Source organism: Lactuca sativa, chromosome 6 (genome assembly GCF_002870075.4).
Source record: "Lactuca sativa cultivar Salinas chromosome 6, Lsat_Salinas_v11, whole genome shotgun sequence".
NCBI classification, from domain to species: domain Eukaryota; kingdom Viridiplantae; phylum Streptophyta; class Magnoliopsida; order Asterales; family Asteraceae; genus Lactuca; species Lactuca sativa.
The window spans coordinates 108,559,799-108,569,284 of NC_056628.2; the positions used below are offsets into that span (position 1 = coordinate 108,559,799).

At 44.3% G+C, this 9,486-nt stretch overlaps 1 protein-coding gene across 1 annotated transcript in view; it reads right to left on the reverse strand.

Annotated features, from left to right (window-relative positions):
* Positions 1 to 4,809: 4,809 nt before the first annotated feature.
* LOC122196393 (ATP synthase subunit alpha, mitochondrial) overlaps positions 4,810 to 9,486 on the reverse strand; it is an 8,130-nt gene continuing 3,453 nt past the window's right edge. The window contains 1 exon segment of the mRNA XM_052764996.1: positions 4,810 to 4,950. Coding sequence (XP_052620956.1) covers positions 4,810 to 4,950 — 141 coding nt within the window.

Sequence of the window (9,486 nt, forward strand, 5' to 3'; positions counted from 1 at the left end):
CTATTGAAGCGTAACATTTCATTTCCTGTTGCATTTCTTTGGTTTGGAAGTTCCAGAATGTTGTCTGTGGATTTCTAGCCCCCTATATTATATGCCAAAAGATTGATTCAAGTTCCGTGCTGCTCACCACTCCTCGAGGCCAAGGATGGGGTCGAACCGTCATTCCAGGATTTGCAGTCCGATACAATTCCATTATGTTACCTAGCCAAACCCGCCACCTCATGTGCCAAAGTAAAACGGTTGTTCTTCCTTCCCCGCTCCCTCTTTTTCGACATATGCGGCGGTGGGTTACTAGATAAGAGGGGACAACTTCTTTCTCCTTTGCATTGCTCAATCTTCCTTTTCTGATTGAAAATAGCAAGCCACTCCACTACTGGTACAGAGGCCAGATAGAAGGTTGCTTATATGTTCAGGCTCAAAAATCTATCTTTTACCTCTCCTCCCTGTCTCCATTCTGATTGATTCGCTTCTTCCTTCGCGCAAGCCTTTGGTTCGCCCCTTGTTGTGTTGCATTTTCTGCTCCTCCGCTATAGTCTGCCTTCTTCGGATAGCCGGGGTCCGACATTGATTTCCGATTTCAATGTCAGCTCCAGGTTTTGGGCGGCCCATCTGGTTAGTTCAGCTATCACTGCTGGAAGCCCCTGCGGTTGTTCGGCTGCGTACTCCCCGTCCGCCTATCTCACACTCCCAAAGCATCTTTTTATTTCATATTTCATTTTCCTTCGCCCCCTTTCAAGTGCCCTTAGACTCGTTACATTGTTCGACTGAACTCGTTGGCTCCGCGCTCTATTCGGTCGGAACCCGGTTCGTTGAGAACCTTCTCTCATAGATTCCCTTCACCAAGTCATCGCCAGCAATCCGCTCTTATCCCTTGGTGTCAAAGGGCGAGTTCCTTTCTTGTCTTGCCCAAAAACTTTCTTTATTCTCATTGGAGAAAGACTCTCCCTCTACTTTCTTTGACAGGGGCGAAGAATACCACTCTATTAATAACAAGAAAAAAGTAGCAATTCTGTTTCAAATGGTTTGAGCTTGGAAGCAACCTGCTATCTATCGATAGGCGAGAACAGACTGCTATTGGCTGCTTCGCCTATCGATTCTATTATGGCCGGCTTGGATGCATCAGAGGAAGACTATCATCTCTATCTGGGTACGATCATAGCATAGCTTCATTCATTCGTTGAACCTTGGGGATAACCATTAGCATTGAGGTCAATCACCACACCACCTCTATCATACATACGACATTACACGACGCGAGAGTGCATGGCCAACACACACCTAAAGCGCCTACGTTCTGCTTGCAGCCAATACAACCACAACCTAACTTGCACGAGATTCAACAACCGAAACTACTGGTAGTCTCGAGGGGACGGAATCCTCCAATAAGAGTTAGCAGTACTGAACAAGCGAGTCATCGGTCCGGGGAAAGAAAAGGACTGCCTTTGAAAAAAGAAAAAAGGAACTCGCTTAACTCGCTAGGCCTTCGGAACAAAGGCGATTATGTTCATGCTTCAGACGATTTGGCTAATTATATAGACTTCTATACTAATTATATTAGGCTTCTTCTATTATAAATAGAAAGGCGAACCTATAGGCCTGTTTAGCGCCTTTCCAAAGTAAACCTAAAAAAAAACCTTTGCTTTGGGAAGTCAGGACCGAGTGAAAAATGAAAAACGTCCGCTAACGCCCACGGGAGAAGATCTTTTTTAGATCAGCAACGAATGTCTTGTATCTATGAAGAAAGATTTCTCCCTGGGTTAAGACCCTGAATGCCATACCTTGCTGAAGGCGATTCACGAGAGAATCGCGCACAGTTCCCTTTGACCGAGATGTGAATGCCCATGATTTGCTCGGTATAGTGATGGATTTCATGGCCGACGTCTAACCGGCACGAATACGCTATCCTAGATGGAAACGACTTCCCCACGGAGCATTTTATCTTTCGTCCTCGGATGTTCGGACCTTTTGTTTGATTCCAGCACTTGCGTTCTCATGCCCGGAACCCTCGCGACTGATTGGGAGAAAGAGCGAAAGCGAGAAAGATGGATTGTTATCCATCGAAAATCGATAGGAATTCCACGGGGATTGCCTTCTCTTTTAATATCTATATATGTTTTTATTTCATTATTAACATCCAATCCCATGCTAATAAGAAAAATGAGCGATTGCTAGTCAGCTTTCATTTTCTTAAAAAAATGGTAGGGACTGAGGCTCTGAAGGCTTTATAACTTTCTTCAATTAGGGAATAGCGCAGACGGATCAATCACGCGGTTCTGCAGCGTCCTCCAACTCGCTGTCCACGCCCCTTCACTTTCTTTGCTGGACGGGAAGATGCGAATCGTGAAGGCCTTCCCACCACGCGAAGTTCAAACCTCGCCTGAGAGGAATTGAAAACCGGAAAAAAAGCCCTTCGCAATCAAAGGTGAAAGCGGGAAAAAGACGACGAAAGCCTTTTTTCTTTCTTTTTCAGCCGACTTGAAAGGTGCTCTTAGTGTACCACCATACGCACCCAGACATTAGACCAAGCAGGAACCGGGGATCAAAGTTCCATTGATTCATCTATCTCAAATAGGGAAAAAACGGAATCAAGAAGGGGTCAGCTGAGCTCGAAAGGGGTAGCCGGTCGTTGGCTAGGAGCTCTGGCCGGCAACGAAACTAAAGCTTCACATTGGTCCACTCGTCCATCGGCTAAGTTCCAACTCTATGTTGATAAGAAAAAAGAAAATCCCCTAAGAAGAGGACTTTCAACTATTCCAAAAGAAAGGGGCAATTAAAATGCTTCATAGATAACCCCCTATGTCTCTTCTCGTCCAACTCACCGGGAGATCGAAGAGCGGTTTGCGCTTCGCGCCCCAACCCCCTTAACTAATGGATGCTTAGATACCTGCAACTGAATCTGTAAGCGGCGCAGGGCAGGATGGACGAGAAAAGCAGCGAGAAGAAGACAAAGAGAGGGAGACCCCTTTCTATTGCCTTCCCTTTCGACTTCTAGACTGGTTCGTCGGTGGGACAGCGAGCCAAGATCCGATTTGTCAATCGGCGAATCCATGCCGCGTAACCTGGCAAAGGGGAAAGAGGCGATGGCAACGCACCTCATACAAGAGGGGGGGAGTCCGAACAGCCTTGTACGTACGCCGCTCACGCGAAGAAGTTATTCTCTAATTCCAAAAAGTAAAGCCACCATTCTTCAGTGATGAGCTCTAGCGAACAAATCTTATGTCTTTTTCCCAGATCAAAATTTCTTTCTACTAGAACAAGTCCGCTGCGAGCCGAGCGAAAAAAATGACTCAACCGAGCCGAGGCACTATTCACCAAGTGGAACTATATACTATATTTACTAAGCCCACCGCCCCTTCCCCTATACCTGGCTGCTTCTCGCTCACCAAAGCATACTTCGTTTCCCGGGACGGGCGGCTCCCTCTTTCTTTCGGTAAGAAAGCGGTTTTTCCCTCAGGTTCCTTCCTGACCTTAGATGGAGAAAGAAATGCTTAAGGAAAAGGCGCTTCGAACCATAGACTACTGTTGCTGGAATGAAACGCAGCCTTGGAACAAAATTATGGTGCTTGCTAGGCCCTGATGGTGGAACTGGCATTTTTGGGGGGAAGAAAGCGGCCCCCTTTTGCGGCAGAGCAGAGTAGGCAGCATCGCTTTCCCTCGTGTAGCTATGATGCCATTCAGAAACAACACAAGAATAAGAAAAAGAAAAAACAGTCTTTCTCGGATTCTTGCCATCACTGTCAAATCAATTTTTCTGTAGGCATCAAGGTAAGGGTTCTTCGGGTCGATCACAGATTTTCGGCCCCGTCGTTTCGTTTGGTTTCCACTCCAGTTGACCTCTCTTGTTTCCATCCCCGTGAGAAGGTAGAGAGCAAAACCAACCCAGCAAACCACTATTACTATGCATTAGTAAAGCATGTACTTCTTGCAAGGCTTGCTGAGCTTCTTCATGTGACAGACATCGCAAAAGTAGTCTGTCGAACTATCGCCGATAGAGGGCATCGAAAAAGTATACGATTTTTGAACCCTTCTATCTAAGCAATTATAAGAGCGCAGAATTTGACCCCCCTCAAATGGATGGATCTGGGATTGATTGTGGAACCGAGCAGAGATAACCCCGGACGGGCAGGAAGGTTAGCTGCTTACTACTGGTTGGAACGTAGGCAGGAGACAAGACAAGGGATAGGCTATGAGAATCTATTTCATCCGTCTTTCGATACATCCATATAGTCACAACCCTTTCTTCGATGAGTCTCCTTGCTTAAAACTTCCTTCTCTTGAAAAAATTTCTTACTAAACCGACCTTTCAAAATGGATCTAAGATAGCACTTGCAATCAACAAGGCTATCATCCCCAGGCAATACACCGATTCCGGCTTTTTCGGTGTGATCTTTTCGCTTCCATCGTCCTTTTGAACCCGGTCGAAAGCGGGAAAGAAAGCAAATCTACTAAGGCTATAAAGTGGTTAAAGATACATTTATCTGTACATGCCTGTTGAAATGCTTTAATAGGTCAATACATTAGCAATCGGGAGCGCTCTTTGAAAGAGAAAGAACGACGTATCCGCTCTTCTTGCTTGTTACAAATCGGTTGTGCATAGTTCCATGGGCAGGTATAATAGTAAAAGAAGAGGACGCAAGCACATTCATTGTCTGCTCTTACTGTTCTCGAATAGGCTCTTTCCGGTCCCTTTCTCCAAGTGTAGATGGCAACAGTTATGCGCACCAGACCTTTACTTGTGCTATCGAAAAGGCAATGCAAAAAGGAGATCTGTTTGGAAGATAGCTAGGGACTGTGATCCGGTAATACCAGTCAACTCCTTCTTTCGCTTATGTCAGGTAAATTCCTTCTATCCCAGTGAGGAGTATAGAAAAATTCTTGCCTTCTGAGCTTGACTTCCTTGGGGCTGTTGATATCTTGTTGTCGTTCTTCTCTCTTTCCTGTGCGCGCTACCTATAATAGAAGAAAATAAGGAATCAACTTATTTCTCTTGTGAAGCTCTCTCTTGTTTAGCGAAAGTCTTCTTTTGCTGCCTATGGATCTGTCTTCTCTTGAATTTGTTCACAGACGATTTATGAACACTTAAAAAAAACTTTTTTAGATTCGCCCTGAGTGAGGTTGAAAACCGTTAGCAAGGCTACGAACCCTCTCGAAGGTTTACAGAAGAGTGCCTGCTTCCCAGATCAAGAGTATAAAAGAGAACCACGCACAGAAAGAGTCGCTAGATAATAGGGTGCGGGGAATGCGCTCTTTGAAAGAATAGGCTCTGGGACTGTTGACTTTCCTTTTTGTGTTTATGCGGAAGAGGGATTCTTCCCCATCAGGCTTTACGGTTAACGCTTTGATGGTTGGTGGCTTTCTGGGCTTTGACAAATGCTTGTCTGTCTGGTCTGTGATCAAACCAATATATCTCCGGTCTCTCGACTGTCCGGTTCTTAGTAGTAGGTCAATCTATGTCTGTCCTTTCAGCTTCGATTGTCCTGTTTGCAACCAATGCCTGGGAATTTTCTTTTAAGAATACGTTCGTATTTGATTCGAAATTTCTCTTATATTCCACCCAGCCTCGTGAGGTGAGTGATTCTTTCTTTTCGACTATTGCTCTCGGTCCAAGCTACTTTCCTTATCTTATATCCAGTAAATATTCATCGCTTATCTTGCTTTTGGTATAGGAATATGCATACAGGGATGAAGCTTAAGAGTTCAAGATCTTTCTCGCTCTGTCCTCCGTTGCTCAGTAGCTCTCTCTGCTTTCATGGCAGTTAGCCGGTTCTCGGTACAGTCTCTTCGATCCCATCCCGCCTAACCAACTCAAACTACTAATCCTAGCTCTTTCTTACTGCCTTATTCTCGAGTTCCCACCCGGCTCTCTCAGGTTTCACAGCTCTAGCTAGTAGACGGTGCTGCTAATCCTTAACAACTAACGGTTAAGCAGGTAAGCGAAAACGAAGGAAGCTTGTTCCCGTTTCGTCGTTCCAAGCTTAGATTTGAGATAACTGTAAGAATTCCTGCATAGCAGGGTTACCGCAGCTAAGGAAGCCTTGCACTTAGAACCGAGGGATAAAGTCTCGAATATACAGAAAGACTCCTAGCTAGCTAATCCTTAAGTCGAGCTAGTTCTTAGTCTTGCTTCTGTAGCTCTTCCTTCTATTGCCTGCTTCTGTAGCTCTTTCACCTTTCTTCGCTTCATTCGTTGCATTCTAAACTAGGGATTTGGAGCAGAAAGAGGAGAGGATGCTATCGAAGCTGTCGTATACCGCTTGCTGATTAGAACAAAGAATAGGTATTTAATACATTTTACATTGTTTTTGGTTGACCGAGAAAGAGGGAGCTATAGCTTATCTAAGGAGCGAGCTAAATACCAGCTTGCACTAATGGCTTCTTGGTGGCATATCGAGAGCACTTTCACAAAGTGATATTCTAAAGTCATGAGATTAAGTTAGTGAGATGCTATATCAATCAGTCTCTTCTTATTATTGTATATCTTTTCAACCAACCGCTGGAATATTCAATCTATCCCTATACCTAGATGGGATAAAGAAGATATTATCCTTGCTTTCAGTTACTTCTTTCATCCATCCGCTAAGTTTCTTTGTTTGAGTCACTAAAGAGAAAGGCTTTAGAGGAAATCCCACGGATATTGGGAATCATAGGAGAAAGATAAAGGATAGATGTCAGTTCTTTGAGTCGAAGAAGCAGTAGCAGAATTCGATATAGGCGAAAGAGGGAAAGCCCTTCGGCTGCGGTAGTTACAGGATCATCGGATAGCTATTAAAGGCATAACGGAAGAAAGGACCGAGCTGATTCTATAGCTGCCTATTCTGTAACAGTGGATTCTAGCACAACAACTTCTTCTTTGATTCAATTGCAACTCCTTCTATGCCATCACTCCGGATTCGTACGCTGATACGATCACACCAAGAAAAGAAGATGCGTAGGAATGAAGTTAGCTTTCCTCGGATACGAGAGCTGGAAGAGCCAGCTTTACTTTCTCTGTGGTAGCATGGTTAATGGTAGCATGTTTGCGTTAGTCGGAAAAGAGAGATAAGAAGAAATAAGGGCCAAAGAAAAAAAGAGAATGAAAAATAAGAATAAATTGAGCTCGACTGCTTCTTCTTCCTCTCGTTCTTACTTCCCTCTAAAGAATAAATTGAGCTCGACTGCTTCTTCTTCCTCTCGTTCTTACTCGAGCTTTTGACTGACTTTCCTTTACCTTCCTTCTTAGTCACTACATTCTCAGGTCTGACTCTATCAATTCCTTGTACATCGACCTCCATTAGATTCAAGTAAGGGCATTGGAGCACTTTGATGTTGATGCTTGAGAAGAAGCTGTGGCATTGACCTGACTTTCGGAATAGAATGTTCCCAGCTAAGACTCTAAGAGTGATTGATGTCATACCAGTAGCCCTTCTTACAACAAAAGGTATTCTGCCCGTGGGTTCTGGAACAACTCCTTCTATAGCTGCTGATTCGTGATCTCGACAAAGAGATTTCGAAAGGCTAGCAGCTGAGTCTGTTACCTATCTCAAAGAGAAGGCTTTGAATGTCATATGACTCCATCACGGATGAAAGCACCCTCGCTATTAGAGAGATAGTAGGCAGTAGCCATAACATAACCCTAGATGCCAAGAGGAGCGGGCAAGGTTGGACCGGGTGTAAAGGATGAGACTAAGGGAGGTTGACAACAATTTAAGATAGGGAAAAAAGGGGAAAGGAATGCGTCACTTGTTGATTAGCAAGAATCTCTGACGGCTAGCTTCCCTTGTATCTTCTCCCATGCATCAACCATGAATCACTACTCTCTAATGCTCTCTTCACTCCTTTAAGTCACTGAAATTTCCTGTTCTTAGCTCGGATTAGCAGGCTTGAATCATTCAATCATATAATCATGCCTCCAGAGTGACTTAATTTCACATTCTGAATATTGGATTACCTGTTAGCTACAACTCACATCTGCTGTTAGCTTCTTTAAGTCTTCTCTTTAAGTCTGATTGCCTTCTCAATCCTAATAAATGACGGGATGAGTTAAAGCACTATCAGACTGAATACCTTTTCTTATGAGTCTTCCATGAACTCAATACCAACTCTACTTATCCTTATCTGGTATGCCTTCGGCTTCCTCAGGGGCTACTACTTCCTGGGAAACCTTTTGCTAGGATCCTAGCAGCAACTTCGTCAACACCGTCTTAGTCTGTGTTAGAAAAAGGAAAGGAAGCGGGGAAGAGTTTAGCAGCAGGAAACTAGGGCTAACTCGGGATGTTAGAAAGGCCCTCTCTAAGATAGCACACCTAAATGCCTAACATCCTACTGCTGGAATCCATTCCACCTGTCCTAATCTATTCTTACCTTCAAAGAACAACAACAACCTAACAACATAGTAAGATAGGTTGAAGCTGTTGGGGAGATAGAGGCTAAGACTACTCAATCTTTATCCTCATTGGACTCAAGGAAAAGGAGCTAACCCGGATGCAAATCCTAGAAAACTAACTAACCTCGGTAAAGGAAGCCAACTTCCGAAACTGCAGGAGAATTGGGACCCTTGCTTCGCTTCGCACCTCGTCATAGCCTTGAAAAGCTCACTCGGAGTTATAGTTAGAGAATGGGATATGATTAACTACTTGCCTACTACTACCTAGGAGTCTTTCCTCGGGAGATCGAAGAAGGTATACTATTAGACAAGGTTCATTCCTGCTTAGCTGCTTTGCTGCTCTTCTTCTTTATCAAAGATAGCTATTCCTCTGTTTTGATGCTTTCTGTACCTTTATGGGACTTACAGTAGAATAAAGGTCCCGGACCTTATCCACGAGACTAACCAAGTCTCATGATCTAGGGATCACTCCCTCGATGCCAACCTAGAGAGATGGGTAGAAACTAGCTAATAGTACTGGGTGCCTTACCTATCCTACATAAGAGTAATCCACATTAGCAGTGGGGTAGAAAGGTCATCCTGAATATGAAGAAAACAGAAACCGTTGTCTTCCCCTAAAGTAATCGTTCGTGTGAGAATAAGTAGACTAGTGATTCAATTGAAAAAGACCTGACTCCCTCAGATTGTACATCTCAGCTTCACAAGATTCTCTCTCTAAGAGACATGATCAGAAAGCAGTGACGAGGGGTCGGGGAAGATGCAAAGAGCAGAAATGACGACAACAGCTTTTCGATAGGCCTATGCACCATCTTCATTAGAAAGGGCTGCAGAGGCCTATCTTTGGGCGTTAAAAGAAGAGTTTCGTCCCCGATATAGTTTCAAGGGTACACACCTAGTCGCTGCGAGCCTAAGATCAAAGGCAGTTCCAAAACAAGTTCCCCATTTACAGCTTGAGAAAGGGTAGTGGTAGGGAAGTCTCAGTCCCAATTCGTTCTCGAGAGTCCCTGAAGCAAGGAAGCGTCTCTTTCCATAGCCCCTAATGGGGTTGGTTTTGACCCGTAAAGCTAGGCTCAATGTAATTGAGGCGAGTAGGGCTTTAGCAGCTTTTTAGATGTTATAGATAG